Source organism: Nuphar pumila, chromosome 3, assembly GCF_984573655.1.
Source record: "Nuphar pumila chromosome 3, dmNupPumi1.hap1.1, whole genome shotgun sequence".
NCBI classification, from domain to species: Eukaryota; Viridiplantae; Streptophyta; class Magnoliopsida; order Nymphaeales; family Nymphaeaceae; genus Nuphar; species Nuphar pumila.
Window position 1 is genome coordinate 136342047 of NC_143251.1, and position 23353 is coordinate 136365399.

The 23353-nt window shown below is 36.2% G+C and overlaps 1 protein-coding gene across 1 annotated transcript; it reads left to right on the forward strand.

Annotated features, from left to right (window-relative positions):
• Positions 1-818: 818 nt before the first annotated feature.
• On the forward strand, positions 819-23134 carry COAD (4-phosphopantetheine adenylyltransferase). The gene is made up of 6 exons (XM_090000212.1): positions 819-964; positions 1142-1213; positions 1333-1392; positions 20333-20427; positions 22365-22434; positions 22641-23134. Exons 1-6 carry the CDS (start codon positions 833-835, stop codon positions 22833-22835), a joined length of 624 nt encoding a protein of 207 aa, XP_089856338.1. The 5' UTR covers positions 819-832; the 3' UTR covers positions 22836-23134.
• Positions 23135-23353: the final 219 nt, after the last annotated feature.

Here is a 23353-nt window from a genome sequence, read left to right on the forward strand (position 1 = left end):
CAAAATGTGGTGTTGGTGCTGCTGCTGCTAACTCCAATACCAATGCAATGTTTTGGAGTCGAGATCGGGTGCAATCACATGGCACGAAATTTGTAATTGATTGGCCTCCATCAAGCCTTGGGCTCACAACTGACGGGCCTTGTCTCAAGATGGCAGGTGTTTAGTGCACAAATATTTGTGCAATCATATTGCACCTGATCTTTTCACAATGTTTTGGCCACACCACAGATGAAACAGATGAGATCTGCCTTTTTACAGGTAAATGGATGTGGGTTAAATTGGGATATTTATGGGATCCAAGCACCAGTAAGCTTTGAGTAGGGATGGCAGTGGATCGGAGGAAAGCGGGGCCCCGCCCCGCCCCACCTTGCCCCGTTTGGATCGGGGATGAAGGGTATGAAACGGGGATGGAGGCGGGGACGAAGGTTAAAATCCATCCCGATTCGGGAAGGGAGGTGGGGATGGACTTACACTTTTCCCCGCCTAGCCTCGCCTCGCTTCATCCCCAGTCCTTCTAAAGGATGGTAATAGACTATGGGGAAACGGGCCCCGCCCCGCCTCATCCCCGTTTGAACCGGGGATGAAGGCGGGGGTGGAGGTTAAAATCCATCCCCGGGGATGGTGGTTCTAATTTTGAGACGGCCCGCCCCGCCCCGCCCCGCCCCGCCCCGCCCCGGTCCATTGCCATCCCTAGCTTTGAGTGCCGTTCGTTTTCATGATCAACGGCATCCAAGGACTGTCCTTAAACCTGAACCCCTCTGGCATGACACGTGTATGATACTTCTTTGTGTTTTGGGAGGCAGAGAACTTCCCTTTGTAGAATCCATCGGCAATGGGAGAACCGACTGACGGTCACGGGCTCGAGCATGTATCTCAAGCGATATCTGGTCCAGATTCGTATGGCTCCGTGGTCCTCGGAGGGACGTTCGATCGCCTCCACGACGGTCATCGTCATCTTCTTAAGGTCCTCTCCCTTCTTCTTCTTCTTCTTCCTTCTTTTTTTGATCTGTTTGGTGCTCTTTCTTCAATTTGTTCTTTGTTTGTTTTTCGATTCAATGGGAAAGGAGAGGGGGAGGGGGAAATCAGAGTGTTTTGGAAGTGGAATTTGATCTATCTCTGAATTGGAATTGCGGGTTTTCAGGCCTCTGCGGATCTGGCTAGAGAACGGATCGTCGTCGGCGTGTGCGATGGGCCAATGTTGGTGAAGAAAGAGGTTGATTTTCTTTGATAATCTTCGTTTTTTTTTTCTGAATGTATCTGTTTTTTGCACAAAAGTTTTAATTGATTTTAGCTGTTGGATGTAATTGCATGTATGTTGGTATGTTTTTGCAGTTTGCGGAGTTGATCCAACCGATCGAGGTGCGGATAAGTGCCGTTCATGACTACATCAAGGTCGATTTGCTAGAAATATGATGAGTTTAATTTATTTTAGTTTTACTCTGCTTGGGTTTTTTGGTTGTTTAGATTTGTTTGGATGCGTGAAGGAAACGGTGATTGATGCTGGGTTTCGTGAGTAACTTGCGGAACTTAGCATCTGGGATGCAGGAAATGGTTTAGAGCCGTAGTTTTTCGATGCATGTTGCTTTCCTTGATTGCTAGGCTCTTCAGGCTTCTAAATTTGGAAATGATCGTCACTTGAATTAGTAAAGGAACATAAAAACTAAGCATCTTGACATCGATTAGTTTAATTTGGAATCTGCATAGGAAGATAACCAAATCTCAGGGCACACACGCACACACACACACACACACACACACACACACACACACATATATATATATATATATCCAACCTTGCCATCTATTCAATTAAGTCATTGAAGTTGATATTGGACTGGCATCTGATCAGTTATATGCAAATTGGTGCATGTAAGGCTCTGTTTGGGAGCAGGAGATGGGAGTAGAGATGGAATTTAATGAGGGTTTAATTAATACCAGCTACCCACACAGGTGTTTGTGAACCCTGTTTTGGTAGATGAGAATGGTGTTGAGGGTGGAGAGGGGGATGGAGATGGGTCATTTTCAACTACATCATCACATGGATGTAGTTGACAACTCCAGGCTCATCTTCCATTTTCTTCTCACTCCCATCACCTCTTTCATCTCCTCTCCAACACTGGCTCCCAAACGGAGCCTAAGTGCAAGTGATCCAGGCGAATCATCATTAGATTTTGAAAGTTGGCCGATATGAACATGTGGATGGATTTGAGGCCACTTAGTAGCGGATGGTGTGTGTGGTATGGGAAGGTCATTGGAAGGTGATTGCCGAAAACATATAATTATATTGGTACATTAAAAAATTGATACAAAGCTATAAAAATAATATTCTACTGTATGATCTTCACAACGATACCTAAAAATTAAAACATATGGTACATATTTAATCTACTATTATTATGTTATAGTTTTTTTATAATTCATGAATCATGATATTTGAAAGACTTAGGTTTCCTTATAATGATGGCATTGTCATTTTTATATGTTTTGTTGATACAAATGATTTTGATACATTAATGAATTAGAAAAGCTATAAGAGATGATATGTGTTTTGAACATTTAGGATGAGTTTCTTAAATATGCGGTACTCCTATTTGAGGTTTATTAAATGAGTTTTGCACCAATATCAGGGATTGGTATGTTTGATACATGGTGTGCAGGCATTAGTGCAATAAGAAGAGTATTTTTATCAACAAAATAAAAAAACTTCAAAAAAGAAAATGTAATATTTTTTAACATGAAAAAGACATTTACAAAATCCATCAAGTTTATTTTCATATTGAGAGAAGCAAGCTTGCCATGTTTTGAAAGCGAGTTTCTCATAAAGTTTGTGATGCATAAAAAAGTGTGAGGCTATGCTTTCGAAGAAAGCTTTTGATAACTATGGTAGACTATCTCTTACTCTTAAGATGGATCTAGAGAAAGGTCGAACCATGTGGAGCTTTCTGGCCTAGATGTTCCAAGAGTGGGGATTCAAGTTTGTCTTGGTTTGATGTTGTAATGGGGATTCAAGCAATCTGAGCTAAATATGTCTTCTGGAGTATGTGCTGACTATTTGTTCTGTTTTAAGAAAAGTCCAGATGAGGTCGGGAATTTCTAATCTTCATAGAATTAAAGATTTTAAGGGGTGGCACTTGGTGACTTGGGCACATACGACCAACTCCTACGAGTGCCTCAGGCATTAAGATTGTTTGAAACAAACATTAGAGAGGCCTACACATTGGGAAATAAAGAGAATAAAAGATGGAGAATCCACAGGAATCTCGCATCCAAAATTGAATTGTTATATCTGGTTTTTAATAAAGTTACAAAGGCTAACACTCTAATGTCTCTCCTGCCTCAAAGGAGCAGGGAACCAATCTTTCTCTTTAATCCCAAATGCCCCTAAAAAGTAAAACTACTTCATAATGGTATGAGTTACTAAAGCACGAGGGTGCGTAATGGCTGAGCATCATCAGTCAATTAATTATGTAATTATAGATGAACTCACACCTTTGGAGAACAGGTTGTTGCAACAAATTTTGTGGCAATTCCAGGTAACCTAGCATAACTTTCATGATATTGAGATCTGGTGTGGATATAACCTAATTCTTGGTGGATTCTATTGCGCAGCAGGTTAATTCATTTTGTAGAAGCTCATGGGATTGTTGTGTAATGAAACAGATCAAAACCAAAATACGTTACTTATGGACTTGCAAGAAGACACTTCAATCAAGTATAACACTTGATTAAATAAGCCACAACACCCACACAAGGGTCAAATATCTTTGTTATTGAATGGAAATCCTCTCTTGAGAGAGATACTAGAATACAAGGCCTTGAGGCCTATTTATAATGAATGGGACCACAAGGGAGCAGCCCAAAGTGGTTGTTTTGCTATTTATGACCGTTGGGAGCAGCTCCAATAGCTACTTTGGAGCTGCCCCAAAAACACAAAAAATGAAAAATAAAAAATACAAAAAAAGCAAAAGAAAAATAAAAAGGTTGAGCCCCTAATGGGATGACGCCTATTACAGTGAATAGACCCCCCCTCAAACGCATGGTGGAACAACCAAAAGTTTGCCAAGTAGGAAGTGAAATATGGGTGACAGGAGCCCTTTAGTGAAGAAGTCTGATAGTTGATATTTAGACGGAATGTAGGGCAATGTGATGGTCTTCCTCAGGAATTCTTCACGAACGTAGTGGCAATCCATTTCAATATGTTTTGTCCTCTCATGAAATGTATGATTGCTTTTAATGTATACAACGCTCTTGTTGTCACAACATAATCTTGAAGGTTCTGTAATATGAGTTCTCAAGTCTTCTAGAAGTTGTCTTAACCACACCAACTCAAACGTAGTTGTTACCATGGTACGATACTCAACTTTAGTGGAGGAGAAAGACACCTTCTGCTGCTTTTTGCATCGCCATGAAATTAAAGAATCACCTAAAAAAACACAAGAACCAGTGGTTGAGCGTCTATCATTTACATCCCCTCCCCAGTCAAAATCAGAGTATGCAATGACTTCTAATGAGGAAGATGATAATAGAAATAATCCATAATTAATAGAATTTTTAATATATCTAATAATTCTCATTACAATACTCATATGTACTGTAGTAGGAGCATGTTGAAACCTATGTCACATGGGTGCGGGTGCGACACGGGTGCGGCGCAATTTCAAAAATTTTGGACACGGGGACTCGGCTATATATATATATTAAAAAAAAAAAAAAAAATATATATATATATATATATATAAGACTCGGTCAAAGTTGTGCCCATTAGGGGACAGGTGATGAGTTGTGAAGGCATTCTGTACACTTTCTTCATACAGGAATAATTCACTTTTGGGCACTTTCTTCATACACTGTAATAATTCACTTTCTTCATACAGGAAAAAACCACAAAAACTTGAGTTGTGCCCATTCTGTACTTAAAACTTGAAAGTGTACAGGTTTTTTAGTTGTGATGGGTTTTTTTCCTTACAGCTGTAGCCCAGAAAATTTCAAAAAAAAAAAAATTCCAAAAAATCGACCAAAATGACCCTGGGTGCGTTGACCACACCCAGGGTCGGGTTGACTGAGTCTGAGCCGCACCCGTGTCCGCACCCGTGTCGGTGCGTGTCTGAAATGAAATGGGGATCTTCGAAACACGAGCTTTGATTAACAAGAGCAAGTGTCAAGAATGACACTAAAGCATAACCCTTAAAAAGGGTATAACTGGAAACAAAATAAAAATAAAAATGTATTCTTTATTGATATGAAAAACCAATTGCTTAATAAGCATTGGAGTGAAATACAAGAGGGGCTGCACCCCTTTATATACACAGCTGAAAGAGGACTCAATAGAGCTGTTGGGCACAGTCCAACAGCTCTATTTAGAGCTGTTGGACTGTGTCAGTCCAACAACTCTATTAAGAGCTGTTGGACTGTGTCAGTCCAACAGCTCTATTGCTAGTCAAGTCTGGACAGGACTTGACTAGCAACAGTCATTCTAGTTCAAGCTGAACTAGATGACATAAAGACAAAAAATAAAAATAAAGGAAAAAAAAATACAGAAAAGAAAGAAATTAAAAATGTATTTATATATATATATATAATAATATAATATTATTATATATACATATATGTACAGTTTTACATTTTAACAGTGTCGACGCGGGTGCGGCGACCTTGGAGCCGAGTCCGTGTGACATAGGCTGAAACTGACTAACAGAATGAATCACATGAGAAATATCAGGATGAGTAATTGAGAGATAAGACAAAGCGCCAATCATTTGTCTGTATGAAGTTGGATCCTTTAGAGGTTCTCCATCATCTTTCTTCATTTTTGCATTTATGATCTCTGGAGTATCAATTTGTTTCTCATCCGAGAGTCCTGATTGTTCTATGATTTTTGCTGCATACTTAGTCTGTGACAAAAAATAATCACAAGGTGAGTAAGCCACTTCTATTCTAAGAAAGTAACGTAAAAAACCAAGATCTGTCATTTCAAAGTTGTCTTTAAGGATATTTTTGATCTAATTTACTTATTGCTTGTCATCTCCTATGATGATTATGTCATCTATGTAGAGTAGTAATATCACAATTCCTACATTGGAAGAGTTAACAAACAATGCAGTGTCAGTATAACAAAATTTAAAATGAAGTTGTGTCATCACACTACTCAATTTATCATACCAAGCTTTGGGGGCTTGTTTCAAACCATACAAGGCTTTGCATAGCCGAATGATTTTCCCATGTGTTAAACTTAAACCTTGTGGACGATTCATGTACACCTCCTCATCCAAATTACCGTTTAAAAAAGCACTTTTTACATCCATTTGAAAGATTGGTCATTTTTTAATTGATGCTATAGAAATTAGGGTTCTAACAATGGTCATTTGGGCGACGACAACAAATGTCTCGTTATAATATATCCCATATTCTTGACTGTATCGCTTAGCTACTAGCTTAACTTTATATCTTTCTAATGTTCAATCCCATTTAGTTTTAACCTTGTAGAGCCATCTACATCCTATAGTTTTCCTACCTTTAGGTAATGTTTGAATTTATCAAGTTTTTGCCTTTTCTAATGCTTCTAATTCATCGTTCATTGCCTTAATCCACTCTTGATGATTTTTGGCTTCGTAGTAGGATGTTGGTGTAAAGAGCCTAACATGCAATCAAGTTTCCAACTAACTTGATACTTCAAACATTCATAAGCATATGCTAACACAAAGTAACATTCAAGTATTCACACCACACACCACCACACACGTGAGCAAAGTGCTTCAAATGTACCCTTTTATTAATGAATATAAGGGAGTAAAAACCCTTTTCATAAGTGAAATTTACGATGGGCTGAAGCCCTTATTTATAGAGGAAGCCAATAAAGAGGTAGTTGTTGGCCGTTGGGTACAGTCCCAACGTCTCTAATTCTTTAGCAGACTGTACAACTGCACAGCCTGTCATTAGCAGACTGTGCAACTGCGCACAGTCTGTCATTAGCAGATTAACGTCTCTAATGCTTTAGCAGACTGAGTCTGTCATTAACTGACAGAAAATACAAAGTAAAAAGAAATAAAAGAAATAAAAAAAAAGAAAAAGGATTACAAATATATACATATGTACTATTTTCTAACACTCTTCCTCAAACTTATGGTGAAATCATCGAAAGTTTGTCAAGTAAAAAGTTGAATCTTGGTGAGCATAGTGCCTTGGTGAATGAATCCACAAGTTGATATTCTGATGTTACATAAGGAAGATCAATAGTCTTCTTTAAATATTCTTCACGAACAAAATAACAATCCATCTCTATATGCTTAGTTCTTTCATGGAATGTATGATTTTGAGCAATGTATATGGAGCTCTTGTTATCACAGCATAATCTTGTAGGATTTTGAAGGTGAATTCCCATATCTGAAATTAGTTGTTTGAGCCACACGATTTTCATGGTAGTAGTTGCCATTGCTCTATATTCCGCTTTTATAGATGATAGTGACACCTTTTGTTGTTTCTTGCATCTCCATGAAATCAATGATTTACCTAGAAACACACAAAAATCAGTTGTTGAGCGTCTATTATTTGGATCTCCTCCCCAATCAGCATCAGAGTATGCAATAAGATCTAAGGAGGAAGAAGATAGAAAAACTCCATTATTTATTGTATTTCTGACATATTTAATAATTCTCATGACTCCACTCATATGAGATGATGTTGGAGCATGTTGAAATTGGCTGGCTATATGTACAACATAAGTTATGTCAAGTCTTGTAATACTTAGATACATAAGGGATCCCACGAGCTGTCTGAAGTGAGTTGGGTTGTCCAAGGGAACTCCATCAACGACTCGTATTTTCATTCCAAGAGTCTCTAGGGTGTCAACAACTTTATCATCTGATAGTTCTAACCTGTCAATAATATCTGAAGCAAACTTTGTTTGTGACAATATGTATCCTCTGTTAGAGTAGGATACTTCTATACCAAAAAAGTATGTTAGAAACCCAAGATCTGTCATTTCAAAGAAATTTTTCAAAAACTATTTTACTTTCTTGATTCCTTCTTTGTCACTACCTGTAATCAACATATCATCAACATACAAAAGTAAAATTATAATCTCTACAGGAGAATTCTTGGTAAATAAAGCTCTATCAGTATAGCATGGTTTAAAACCATATCTTGTAATAATATTGTTAAAAGTATCAAACCAAGCTTGAGGTGCTTGTTTGAGGCCATACAATGCCTTTTTTAATTTAAGCACTTTTCCTGAAGGAATTATCAATTCTGGTGGAACATCCACGAATACTTCATCATTAAGATTTTCATTCAAAAAAGCGTTTTTAACATCCATTTGAAATATATTCCAATTTTTAATAGCTGAAATAGCTATAAGCATTCGAACTGTGGTCATCCTGGCAACAGGAGCAAAAGTTTCTTCGTAATCAACTCCGTATTCTTGAGAATATCCTTTGGCAACTAGCCTGGCTTTATGTATTTTCAAAGATCCATCACTTTTTGTTTTTACCTTAAAAACCCATCTACAACCTATGGTCTTTTTTCCGATGGGTAAATTTAGAATTTTCCAAATATTAGCTTCTTTAAGAGCATCTAATTCTATATGCATAGCTTTTATCAACTCGGGTAAATTTTTGGCTTCATTGTAACATGAGCGTTCAAAGTAAAAATGAATAGCTATAAGACAAGCTCTATGTTTAGGGGAGAATGAGTCATAAGATACAAATTTATTTGGAATCCTTGATGTTCGTTCAGATCTACGAATAGTCGTTTGTTCTGATGGTATTTCTAATACTTCATGATTACTTTGATTTTCATGTTCATTGGTTGCATTTTGATTACTTTGATTTTCATGTTCATTGGTTGCATTTTGATTCCTTCTAGTGTATACTATTGGTTCAACTGTTGTTATATTCTCAATAGGAGGTTCTACACAAATATTTTCATCATTAGACAACAATTTAAACAAGAATGAGTAATCATAATTCACGTCTTGCAACATGTTTCCTTCGAATCCACTTTCATTTTCAACAAAATTAACATTCCTTGAGACAAGAAGTTTATCATTTTTTTTATCATAACATTTAAATCATTTTTGTGTTTCAGAATAACCAATGAACACACAAGGAATAGCCTTAGAGGACAATTTATCTCCTTTGTCATTTAAAACATAATATTTGCAACCAAAGATTCTCAGTCTTTGATAGTCAGGTTCATATTTAAATAATTTTTCAAAGGGAATTTCATTGGACAATGTTTTTGAAGGCATCCTATTTATAAGATATACTGAAGTTAACGCAACTTCGACCCAAAGATTTTTTGAAATATTTTTAGCAATAAGGAGAGTCCTTGTAGTTTCCATAATGTGACCATGTTTTCTCTCTGAAATTCTGTTTTGTTATGGAGTTCTAGGACACGATCTTTGATGTAAAATTCCTTCATTTCCTAAAATTTTTTTAAATTTATTTTGAAAAATATTCTCCTCCAGAGTCAGTTCGAAGGATTTTGAGTTTTCTTTCAAATTGATTTTTAATCATGTTATAAAATGTTTTGAAGATTGTGAATACATCGGATTTAAATTTAAGAAAATAAATCCAACAATATCTACTGAAATAATCGATAAACACAACATAGTAGGAGAATCCTCCTTTAGATGCTACGGGTGCAGGACCCCACACATTTGAATAAACTAATTCAAAAGGCATTAAAGAGAAATGTTCTTTGACCAAGTAAACATTCTTTACATTCAATTATTTTTTTACAAATATTCTTGGTATCAGGTATAAGATTTAATTTCTTTATATTTGGATGCCCAAGTCTATGATGCCAAGTTCGTATATCATTTGTTTGGGCAATGTTACAAAATGATTCTTTTGGAATACAAAGAAAATCCATATAATAGAGATCTCCCTGCCTAGAACCTTCCCCAATCAATTTCTCGGACTGGCGATCCTGCACCCAACATTTATTTGATGAGAAACAGAATCCATGATCCGAGATTTGCGAAACTGAAAGTAGGTTAAGATGAAGTTTAGGTATAAATCTTATTTTTGGAATATAAAATTTGCTATGTTTTGACAAATCATTTTTAAAAGTTTCAATACCTTCTGTTTCTAAGGTAGTACCATCAACAGTGAAAACAAATGATGTTTTTGAATTAGATTGACATTCGGATAATATAGACTTATGTGGAGTCATATGAAAAAAAACTCCCGAATCAAGAAGCCAAGTGCACATACCAGGAGAGGAAGATGATGCAATGGTCGCACCTGAGGTAGATCCTTTAAGCAATGGTTGTAATGCCTCCGTCAGTTGAGATAAGGATTTGGTGAGGTCCTTGAGATTCAAAGTCTCCTCATCTTGTTTTGATGGTACAATGGCAACACGTTTTTCTTGAGGTCTATATTTGTATTTAGGATATTGTGGCCTAATGTGACCTGGCTCATTACAATTATGGCAAATGATTTTTGATTCTCCTCTATTCTTATTAAAGTGAGGCGGTTTATATGGTTTAATGTAATGTCCTGGTTTTGATGCAGCAAGAGCGCAATCCTCTTCTTGACCATTGCTAGAGGTAGCAAGAACACTAACATTTTTACTCATGTTTAACCAAGTTTCTTCTCCAATAAGTTTAGTGAGGATCTCATGAATAGGAGGAGGTGATGAAGATGATAGCAAGGAGGCCCTTGTTTGTTCAAATTCGGGTCTCAAACCATAGAGGAAGGCAAAGAGTCTATCTTCTTCAACTTGAATTCTTCGCATTTCTATACACTTACCTTCCCATTTGGGTTCAAATTGGGCAAGTTGGGTTCAAATGGAAGATAATTTCATAAAATAATCTCTTACATTTTTATCTCCTTGTTTGATATTTCTAACCTTTTCTTGGGGATAATATTTGTGAGCCATATCTTTTTCGGTAAACATACCTTTAAGATATTCCTACGCTTCATTTGCCTTTTTGTGGCATAATAGATTTGAGACAATTTTTGTCTCCACTCCACTTAGCATCCATGAAAGAATTTTTGAGTTTCTCATTTATCCAATTTTTTATAGTATTCTTTCATTAATTTGTTTCTTTCTTCGAGACTAGTCTCAACCCCATTTTCACCTAATGAAATTTTGGGAGTGAGTTCAAAAATAGTACCTCTTACGAATCCCCACAAACCTTGACCTTTGATGAATGCCTCCAAGTGTCCCGCTCAAATACTGTGGTTGCTTCCTTCAAGTTTGAATGGTGGAATAAAGTTGGAATTGCTTGTATTATGTAGAAAAGATTCACCTATGGTGAATTAGAGAAGAAGAAAGAATCACCACCACGAAGTAGAGTAAACACGCTTTACGAGGTAGCCTACCAATGTACCGTTGATCATACACCAAGCTCTGATACCATGTAAAGGGCCTAACATGCAATCAAGTTTCCAACTAACTTGATACTTTAGACATTCATAAGCGTATGCTAGCACAAAGTAGCATTCAAGTATTCACACCACACACGTGAGCAAAGTGCTTCAAATGCACCATTTTATTAATGAATACAAGAGAGTAAAAACCCTTTTCATAAGTGAAATTTACAATGGGCTGAAGCCCTTATTTACAAAGGAAGTCAATAGAGAGGTAGTCGTTGGGCTGTACCCAACGACTCTAATTAGAGCCGTTGGGTACAGTCCCAACGTCTCTAATTCTTTAGCAGATTATGCAGTTGCACAGTCTGTCATTAGCAGACTAACGTATCTAAAAAGACAGACTGTGCAACTGCACAATTTGTCATTAACTGACAGAAAATACAAAGTAAAAAGAAACAAAAAATAAAGAAGTAAAAAAAAAAGAAAAAAAAAGATTACAAATATATACGTATATATTATTTTCTAACAATTGGTTCTATATATGAATGTATGGCCATAAGACATGATCTATACCTTGGTTCAAAAGAATCATAGGATACAAATCTACTAGAAGCTTTTGAAATTCTTATGGATCTTCTAATACTAGAAGAATTCATATCTTGATTTTGTGAATATCTTTTCAAAGCACGTGGTGGATGATCTTCTATACGTCGAGTATAGGTTTGTATATTATTATGAAATATGTCTACATTACTAAGACCTTCATCTATATTTTCATTTTCATTATGAGTGTTTTCATTTTCACTCTCATGCACATCGTGAATATTTTCACATGTTTCATGTTCATTGACAAGATAAAAAAGGAATGAATAATCACAACTCTCTTGGATTTTTTCTTTGCTAAAATCATTTTTATTTTCAAGGAACGTAACATTTTGTGAAACATACAATTTGTTTCTTTCAATGTCATAACATCTATATCCCTTTTGATTTTCGGCATAGCCTAAGAAGACAAAAGGGATAGCTTTTGGGGATAGTTTGTCATTTTTATTAGTAAGGACAAAACATTTACATCAAAAGACTCTTAACCTATTATAATCGGGCGATGTTTTAAGTAATTTTTCAATAAGAGAGACATTTTCAATGTTTTTGGAAGGCATTCTGTTTATCAGATAAACTGCCATAAGGGCAGCTTCGGTCCAAAAACTTTTAGAAACATTTCTTGAAACAAGAAGTATTCTAGTTGTCTCAATGATATGTCTATGTTCCTTTCTGCTAGTCTATTTTGTTGAGGAGTGTATGAATAAGATTTTTGATGAATAATCCCATGTAGGCTAAGGTAATTTTTGAACTCTTTTTGACACAAATTCTCCTCCGAAATCAGTTCTAAAAATTTGAATATTGGTTTTAAATTGAGTTTTTGTATAGTGATGAAATTTTTTAAAACAATCAAACACTTCTAATTTTTGTTTAAGAAAAAATATCCAAGAGTGTCTACTATAGTCATCAACAAATATAATATAATAAGATATACCTCCTTTGGATACAACTAAAGCCGGTCCCCATACGTCCGAATGTACTAACTCAAATGGATTTTTAGATATAAAATGTCTTGTCTCAAATGGTAAGGATTTCATTTTACCAAGAATGCAATTTTCACAAACAATCTTTTCCTTTATAACTTGTAAGAAATTGAAACAATTGTAATTTGGACACGCTAGGATGTCCTGGTCTTTTGTACCAATTTTGTATGTCTTTCTTTTCCACAAAATTACAAAAAATATGTTTTGATAGCTCAAGATTGTTCATTACATAGAGATCTCTTTTATGCCCTCGCCCAATCGGCTTTCCGGACTGGAGATCCTGTATTAAACAATCGTTAAATGAAAACAAGACTTTGCATCTATGATCCGTAATTTGAGAAACGGATAAAAGATTTAAATTCAATTTTGGTACCACTCAAATATTTGATATGTGAAAAATTGGTTATTTTTTAAATACTCCAAAACTTCTGATTTTCAAAGATGTTCCTTCGGTGGCTGAAATATAAGAATCATTTGAGTTAGTACGACATTTAGATAATATGGACTCATTTGGAGTCATGTAAAAAGAGGCACCAGAGTAAAGTATCCAAGAAGTCTTACCATGGTCTCCACTTGTGGATACAGCCGCTCCCGAGAAGGAAGAAGTTTGACCTTTGAGTATTGGTTGTAGTGCCTCAATTAGTTGAGCCAAAGATGGCGAGCCGATACATTGAGAGTCGTCTACATCATGGCTTTCAGCCGAAGCAACTCTCTTATCATCTCTATGATCTTCTTTCTTTCGGGACAGAAAGGTTTGATGTGTCCCAATTCATAGCAATGATAGCATATGATTTTGCCACCCTTTTTATATTCATGATCCTTTCTTTTGTTGCTTCTTTTATAGTTAGTGTTTCTTTCATTCTCATTTTTTCACAAAATGTGGAAGTTTGTAACTTCTAGTATGATTATCAGGCTTTGACATAGCAAGCACGAATTTTTCTTTTGAACCGGATGGTTTTTTCAATCTATTTTTCTTAATAGTTAACTCTTCAAGAGTTTCGACTATGGATGATACACCTCCTATACGAAGAAGAGCCGATTTTGTCCCTTCGAATTCGGGTCTAAGCCCATTAACAATTTGGTAGAAATGTTCGGTGGGAGCAGCTCCAACAACTACTTTGGAGCTGCCCCAAAAACACAAAAACGAAAAATAAAAAAATACAAAAAAGTAAAAGAAAAATAAAAAGGTTGTCAGCCCCTAATGGGCTGATGCCTATTATAGTGAAAAGACCAAAATACCCTTGATGGGTATTTTGGTTTACAATGTGTGTGTATATATATATAAGTATACATCTTAACATGTCGAAGAAACAACAATAAATGAAAACTTATAAAGAAATAAGTGGGAAATGCATTTGGTGCAGTCAAGTTACTTGGCATCATCTGAGAGGTAAACTGGGGGAATAGGCCTTCACTCAGATCCTTGTATTTTGTACCACTAGTCCTTAGGCACACTCATGTATGACAAAAGAGGTCCCTTTTCAGAAAAAAAAATTTAGAAATAGACCTTCAAAAAGAAGGTTGTATTTTAGTTAATAGTAACTGTTTAGTTATACACTGTCGGCCCCAAGCCCGGATAAAGGAGGAGGGTTGCGGTAGGCCTGTGACAGCCAACATAAAAACTTAGTCATACCCTATGAATATGAACCATTATGAGAATTTCGTTGGGGCGTTCCCTACTGAGCGACGCGCTGTACTCTATAGGCCCGGAGGCAGTGATAAATGGGCAAGGGTTGCTAGGTCGTCGCCCGAAAGCGATGCGTCACACCGGCGCCCGGGTGTGGTATCAAATAGGCAAGGGTTCCCTCACTTTGTTGGACGTGTGAGGGTAAAGAAGTTAGTCCAAGACCATAAAATTAGGTTAGCCTCTTGGAACATAGGGTCTTTAACTGGTAAGTTGGTAGAGTTAGTAGATGTTATGTGTAGGAGAAAGATTGATATTTTATGTCTACAAGAGACCAAATGGGTAGGTGAGAAAGCAAAAGTGCTAGAACCTTGGGAATATAAGATTTGGTATACATGAATAAATAGGAATAGGAATGGAGTAGGGATTGTTATGAGTCGTGAGTTTATAGATAATGTAGTTGAGGTCCGTAGGAAGGGTGATAGGATTTTACTTATTAAATTAGTATTAGGTACGGATATTATTAATATTATTAGTGTTTATGCACCTCAAGTAGGTTTAGATGATTCCATTAAGCGTCAATTTTGGGAAGATTTAGATGGAGTAGTACAGGGATATCTTATGGAGAAAGGCTTTTCATCGGCGGTGACCTTAATGGGCATGTAGGCATTAGTAGGGATGAATTTGAGAGTATCCATGGAGGCTATGGTATAGGAGAAAGAAACGAAAGTGGAGAAAAGATTTTAGATTTTGGTTTGTCCTATGATATGATCTTAGCAAACACTTGGTTTAGGAAGAGGGAGTCTCACCTAGTAACATTTAAAAGTGGGGTGAATACGAGTCAGATAGATTTTTTCCTACTTAGAAAGAGAGATAGGGGTTGTTGCATCGATTGTAAGGTTATACCGGGAGAAAGTGTAGCTACACAACATAGAGTCTTAATTTTAGATCTTAGAATTAGACAATGCCGCAAAATGGATAGACATAGGATAGATCCTAGAATTAAGTGGTGGGCACTGAAAGGAGCTAAACAAGGAATGTTTGTAGAGCAGGTAGTTAAGGAAGCTGATTGGTGTCTCGAGGAGGATTCAGAATCAATGTGTAATAAGATAGCGGGTGGCATGAGAAAGGTGGCTAAGGAGGTATTGGGTGAGTCTAAAGGTGGTGCACCGTTAGGTAAGGATACATCGTGGTGGAACGAGGATGTCAAATTAGCTATTAAGGTTAAAAGAGAGTGTTATAGAAATCTAAGTAAGAGTCGTGATAATGAGAATTTGGAGAAGTATATGATAGCAAAGAAGGAAGCTAAACAAGTAGTTTGGAACGCGAGGGATAAGGTATATAAGGAGGTTTATGACAAGTTGGATACCAAAAAGGGCGAGAAGGATATTTATAGGCTTGCAAAGATGAGAGATAGGAAATCGAGGGATCTGGGTATGGTTAGATGTATCAAAGATGAAACGCAAAGGGTTTTAGTCAAAGATGAAGAGATTAAAGAGAGATGGAAAGATTATTTTAATAAGCTATTTAATGAAAGTCATGCTCAGGATCTTGGAGACTTCTCTATTCCTTTTCATGAGATTAATCATGACTTTATGCGCAAGATTCAAAAGAAAGAAATTGCAGAGGCTTTGAAGAAAATGAAATCAAGAAGGGCAGTTGGCCCAGATGGTATACCTATCGAGGCTTGGAAATGCTTGGGAGAAAAAGGTTTAGAATGGTTGACAAATCTTTTTAACAAGATTTGGCGGACAAATAAGATGCGTAATGAGTGGAGGAAGAGTACTTTGGTGCCTCTATATAAGAATAAGGGTGATATACAAGATTGCTCAAACTATCGTGGTATAAAACTCATGAGTCATACTATGAAACTTTGGGAGAGGGTGATTGAGTCTAGGTTGAGGAAGGTCATGATATCGGAGAATCAATTTGGTTTTATGCCTGGAAGATCAACTATGGAAGCTATACATCTTCTTAGACAACTTATTGAGAGAAATAAAGAGAGGAATAAAGATTTGCATATGGTTTTTATTGATTTGGAGAAGGCATACGATAGAGTACCTAGGGACGTTCTCTGGTGGACAATGATGAAGAAAGGTGTTTCTCTCAAGTACATTAGAATAATTAAAGATATGTATGAAGGAGTAGTAATCAATGTCCGCACTTGTGGAGGGGTGATAACCAATTTTCCTATAACGGTTGGGTTACATCAAGGATCTGCTTTAAGCCCTTTTCTATTTGCTATAGTGATGGATGAGCTTACAAGATCAATTCAAGAAAATGTGCCGTGGTGTATGTTGTTTGCTGATGATATTGTTTTGATTGATGAGTCTAGAGCTGGGGTTAATGCTAAGTTAGAATTATGGAGACAGACATTGGAAGCAAGAGGTTTTAAGTTGAATAAGAGTAAGACAGAATACATGGAATGTCGGTTTAGTAAGCAACGAAGTAGTGATGGGAGTGTAGTGAAGCTTGGTGAGCAAGAAATACCGGTGGATGATTGTTTCAAATATTTGGGATCTATCATTCAAAAGTATGGAGAAATTGATGAAGATGTAAATCATAGGATAAAGGTTGGGTGGATGAAATGGAAAAGTGCAACTGGAGTGTTGTGCGATCGTAGAATGCCATTGCGGTTAAAGGGAAAGTTTTATAGGACGACTATTAAGCCTGCTTTACTATATGGTACGGAATGTTGGGCTGTCAAGAGACATCATATTCAAAAAATGAGTGTAGCTGAGATGCGTATGCTGAGATGGATGTGTGGAAATACAATAAAAGATAAGATTCGGAACGAGGAGATACGTAAGAAGGTAGGCATTGCACCCATTGAAAATAAGATGAGAGAGAATCGTTTACGGTGGTTTGGACATATTTGGCGAAGGCCTAATGATGCTCCAGTTAGAAGGATGGAGAAATGGGGAAATATATTAGTTAAAAGAGGTCAGGGTAGGCCTAGGAAGACATGGATGGAGGTGATAGGAAAGGATATAAATGCTTTGAACCTCACCGAAGACATGGCATTGGATAGAAATGATTGGAGAAGGATTCATGTGGAAGACCCATAATGATTTTCTTTTTTGGTTCATATCGCTGACCCCAATTATTTTGGGATGAAGGCGTAGTTGTTGTTGTTGTTGTTGTAGTCTTTGAGCAGGGCAAAAATTACAAAAGAAAGGCCATAATTGTCTGAGAAATGTACTTTATGCAGCATAATGCTGGAATCAGTACTATATATCACAAATGTTGTCTCCAAATTATGCTTTTGTTAGTCTAACCTTGCCGTGGCTCCATTTGACTTGAAATGTTGATGAAATCAAGACTGGTCAAACCTTGACTTTCTACATGCATGTGTGTGAGTGGTTAATGTATTTGGATGTTTTAAAGTAACCATTAACTAGGCTCCATGTGACTGCTGCCATTTATCATTGACCATTAGCTAACCAGCATTTGATCATTAGGCATTCATATTGACACCTGACTAGTTGTTATTAGATTGATGGTTACCTAGACATTGACTGTTGGAATATGACTATCAACCTGTCACTTTAAAAAGCATGGACACATCTCCAAGTGAAATCCAAGTTTTGAATATTTTACTATTTTTTTATCAATTTCAACTACATACGTGGGTTTCGTATTGCCAAGTTCACGTAAATGGAGCGACAATTGTATACTCAAATTTATTTTGGAGTCACCTCTTAGAAGGAAAACAAGAAATGGAAAATGATGTTCATAATCTTATTCTTGAACCAACAAATGGTACATCCAAATAAGTATCTTCACAATCCAGTCCAGTGTATTCTTTTACTTTCCTTTGGCTTATATGAAGGTTACAAAATCAAGTAAAAGAAATGGCAAGTATATGTTAATTTGATAAAATTAATATATGCATCAGTGTTTTCTACTATATATATATAATGTTATGGGGGTTGTGCTGCATTTGTATCACATTTATGACCTAGATCCACTTTTACTAATTGAAGCCATTGGATACAGTCTGCTTCTTGACCAAATATGCTTCTGATTTAACCATATGAGCCCACTTAATATCAAAGTATGGTGTTGTAATTCCTTGAGTAATTGTGTTAAAGGTTTTAATATGAGAAATTGAGATTAACTTAGACATAGTTAAATATATGTTAGTTGATTGAAATGGATAACTTTTTATCAAATTTGTCATGGAATTGAATTCACAAAATGGTTGTTCGACAATGGTTTATATAAATGTAAAGTCAATAGTTAAAAATAAATGGATAACAGTCATATTCAAACAGTCAACTAAGAGCTACTTAACCAATGGCCAATTGGCTAGTTAAGGGTCAACAATGAATGTCTAACAATCAAATAATGACTAGTTGATGGTCCACAATGAATGACTCAATGGTCACGTAATGTCTACATAATGACTACTTAATGATTGCTTTAAAACAAATACATGTATTACACTTTCAAGTACATACACATGCATTGCCCCAAGGGAGTTGGCGTTGTGGGGTGGGGCCTTGGCTGCTAGACGAGTCAAGGTTCAATCCCCATGGGCGTTGCCCCTCTGCGCAAGCCAACGCGTAGCATAGGCCCCCGGGGGCAGGGGTCCTAGCTTCGGAGTTTGATGCTGCCAGCACGACGACTGTAGGTATGGCAGGCTGAGCCAGCACAACCAGGTCTTCGTGCCGGGTGCGGTTTCTTCAGGTTATAAATCCAAAAAAAAAATGCATACACATGCATGCAAAAAGTCAATGTCAAAACAAAGTTTGATCAAACTTTTGATTTAGTCAATAAATAAATTTAATGAAACCATCCAAGTTTATGCTAAAAAGCATAAACTTTTGAGACAGAAATTGCAACAGTACACTATCTTTATAAATTCTCTTTCTTTCGGTCAATTTTCATCACAACACAGCAAAGTTTGCCTGCACACGACTTTATTAGAGAAAATCAGATAAGATCATAATGCAGTTCATTGCTAAAGCTCAGAGGTGACTAATGCTTACAGTTTGGCTGATATTTTAGCCAGCAAGCAACTACACTATTTTCACTAACTAGGCATCCTTTATTTGTGTATCCACAAATGAATTCAAAATGATATTTGGGTTAGAACCGTAGCTATGGAGTAATCTGTGGTTGTCAGGTGGGTTGGAACTAGCTGGATGGGTGTGGATATGATGTACAGACAGTAGTTGTTATAACCCTTTTACCTTTTGCTATTTCTTGCTTATATATAAATGTTGTACTTTTGAATCTTTTGAGCTCTAATTCACCTTTGTTCTCTCTTCCCCATTTAACAAAATGCCTCCCTTTGATTGCTGGAAAAGTGGTATGGAATATGGATTGTCTCTACATGATAAGCTAATTTGTGAATATTATGTAGTCCCTGTTGTAAATGCATGATTAGGAGACCTTTAACAATCCAGTTTTTTTTTCCTCTTTTCCAATAGATGGGATTTTATTGTTGAATATTTTACAGAGAACCAATTTTTAACGCATGAATAGCTAAGGACCATCCATATGCATAGGATGTTAGGTTTAAGCCTCAAGGTGAATGAGTATATGTAAATTATATAGGATAAAGGAAAATGTTTAGCAAAATACAAATACTGAATAAAGACAGCTTTTTTTTACTGAAGCATAATCAGGAGGTTTTATTCCATATGAACATAAAACATGCCCTTTTTAGAGGTCTTTGTTTCATGAGCTTTTTCTCACTATTTAAAAAGTTCCATCATTGTAAAGCATGCCAGTGTTTTCTTTACTTTAAAGTTTCTTCCACTTTAGAACTCATGCTTTCTTGTTGGATGCAAAAGCAGTCCATTAAACCAGTACTGCAAGTGCAAGTGGAACCCATTGTCGACCCTTATGGACCATCAATTGTTGACAATAATTTGGATGCAATCATTGTGAGGTATGTGTTAAATGTATTCATTTGTCCTCTTTATATATATATATATTAGTATACATATGAGTATATTATATTATAGATTGTATTTTAGGGAATTCTTGTAAAAATTTTTATCTCTTTTTATTGTTTTTTTTTATATTTTATGTAATAAGTAATCCCTTTAGGGGCATTTTTGTTCTATGCAATATAGCTGTTGGGCTGATCCAACGGCTAGATTATCTAGCCGTTGGGACTAGAACGGCTAGTTGGGCCTTTTATCATCTCCCTTTTGCTGTGTATATATATGGGATCTCTCCCATACATTATGCGTGTTTTTCTTAAGCATTAGACACTAATAAAATTTATATTTTTACATTGTGCTCTTGTGTGTGCCCTTTGTGGCCTATGTGCTATTGCCCTTAGTGGCTCTTGTATCTTTGTGACACCTTGTATTTGCCTTTTAAAGGCATTTTTTATTCTTTTGTGCTCTTTGATTCCATTACAGTATGTTCTCCTAGTGTCTTACTGTCTTGCATTTTTTATGTTTTCTTTAGATAGAAAGAGGAAGACTGCTTGTTTGTAGGTTTGAATAAGTTCCTTTATATCCATTCCAGTTTCAAATTGCAAGAACTAACCGCTTGTTTGTAAGCTTGAATAAGTTCCTTTATATCCATTCCAGTTTTAAATTACAAGAACTATCTTTTAAATTCCATGATTTGTATTTAAGTGTTTTAATTTATTGGTTTCAAATATGTGGGTATTTTGAATTTAGATGTGATTGGAATCAAAGTTGAAAATAGAGGCAAGTCATTTGAGCCCTTCTAGTTCTAGTTTAAGGCCTAGAAAGATTCTGATAACGTAAACAATAGGCCATAATGTAGAGGAAAAAGTAAATGGACACATGGTTAATCACCTTATGTTGCTGAACTGCTAATGATGATGAAACACAAGTCTAGGATTTGATTTATATTAGACACTGACACATGCACGCACACTCATTTCAGACACACATGGCAGACATATCAACTAACTAATTGTTACCTAGCTCTCTCTCTCTCTCTCTCTCTCTCTCTCTCTATATATATATATATATATATATATATATATATATATCAGCAACATAAAACAAGTTACAGAATATACCAGATCAAAATTTTGTTCCATTACCAACTTAGATTCATTCAAACACAAGTGATGAGCCCTGATGTCTCACCAAAATATCTTGAGTATTTTCACATAACAAAGAAAAAAAGCAATTTTTTTTTCTATAGATCCAAATTGTCATGAGCTCTTTATGCTTTGTGCATGTATGATTTGGAGAATAAGTTGATTATTTATTGTTCTTGTCGTTTGGTCCTCTCCTCTGTCTTCAAGAGCTCGTAACTTTTCTTACTGTGACTGTATCACACAGAAGCTGCAGAAACAGTCTCACAATTAGCAAAGCAATTGTAGAACATCCAATACCCATGTGGTTCATGACCTTCATAAGTTACAGCTCAAATTTATTTATCTTTACTTGTAGATGATTTTTTCAGACCATAATGACAAATATCAGGATGTTATTTTAAATACTGCAATATTCAATTGGCCATTTTAAACAGTTAAAGTATCATGATGTTTTGTTCTAGATGGAAACAATGTTTCTCATGATATTTATGTTTTTATCAGATATAACTTGTGAAGAACAATAGATTTGCATTTTTTTAGTTTTTTTTTATTCTTTCCAGTTGTATTTTCCTTAAATTCGTTTCAAAAGTTCGTCACTATCATTCACACTCCCACATGCTGTCAATTTACATTCATGAAACAACTGCTTAGATCTTGCCATCCATTTCTTGCAGTTTTCTTTCTGTTAGCACTTTCACGTCTTAATGAAGAGTTTAGATTAGGCAGACTATAATTCCCATGCTTTTCAAGATGATTTATTTGGTTGACTGTGTTGTCTTCATGTGGTTATCCAGCAAGGAGACTTTATCAGGTGGCTTATCAGTTAACAAGAGAAGGGTTGAGAGGGGTCTACCACTGCTAAAGGTGTCAGCATTCTAAACTTTTGTCTCCAAATTTTTGCTGTTAAGAAAAGCCGAAGCTGCATTTGCTGAATCATGTACAGATCCATTTGGCTTTGTTCAAAAGCATTTATGCCTGATCTCCCTCATACATTAGTAAAAGTGCAGTCTTGACATTATTCTAGACTCTGAATAGTGTTGAAGCTCACAGCTTCATGGCATTTGTTTCAGGTGGAGGTGGTTGATCTTTTATGCAATGAAGCAGGTGGAGAAAAGCTAAGTTCTACAGCACGAAGAAGACTGGAGGCTGAAAAAGCTAAGGTTCAAGAGGTTGAAACTTGTGTGCGAGCAAAAAGTGAACATACATGTGATAATGTCAATGGATCGGCTTGTGTCCAATATCCAACCCAATCCGATTCCTTTTAGTCGAATTTGGTAGGCCAAAACCATATTTCATTATAATCGGATGCGGTAATGGTTTTTATTTCTTGCTACCGAATTTGATAGATATCTGAGTATGATTACATGTAAAAAATTTGGATTTGGTATGTGAGCTTTTACCATCTGAATCCGTTTAGCCAACATCAATTTGCTATTGGCCATATCCAACCTTAATCTGAATAGTTAACATCCCTACATACATGGCCGATCTCAACCTCTTGACTGTCAAAAAACAAAATGTGTACATTATTGTAAACATATCTGTACTATAGTCATTTTTACCATTATCAGGAGTATTTTAATCTTTTGGCAAGTACGGCAGGCAGAGCCCCAGTGGTAAGCCTGCGGAGTTTTATGTTGCCAGGACAGTGACTGTAAAAGTATGGCAGGTCTCTGATCACGTGAGCGGTTTCTCTGCGTAAATATAAAAAAAACGGCATGATAACAAAATAAAAATAACAAGGGTAGTGTTGAAGAGTTAATTACTGAATCTTTTATCAACC

Excerpts from the sequence above, each read along its gene's own strand:
- COAD (XM_090000212.1), top strand. The coding sequence starts at position 833 with ATGGGAGAACCGACTGACGGTCACGGGCTCGAGCATGTATCTCAAGCG. Across the intron at positions 1,214-1,332 it reads CAATGTTGGTGAAGAAAGAG|TTTGCGGAGTTGATCCAACC; the intron begins GTTGATTTTCTT and ends ATGTTTTTGCAG. Across the intron at positions 1,393-20,332 it reads CCGTTCATGACTACATCAAG|TCCATTAAACCAGTACTGCA; the intron begins GTCGATTTGCTA and ends ATGCAAAAGCAG.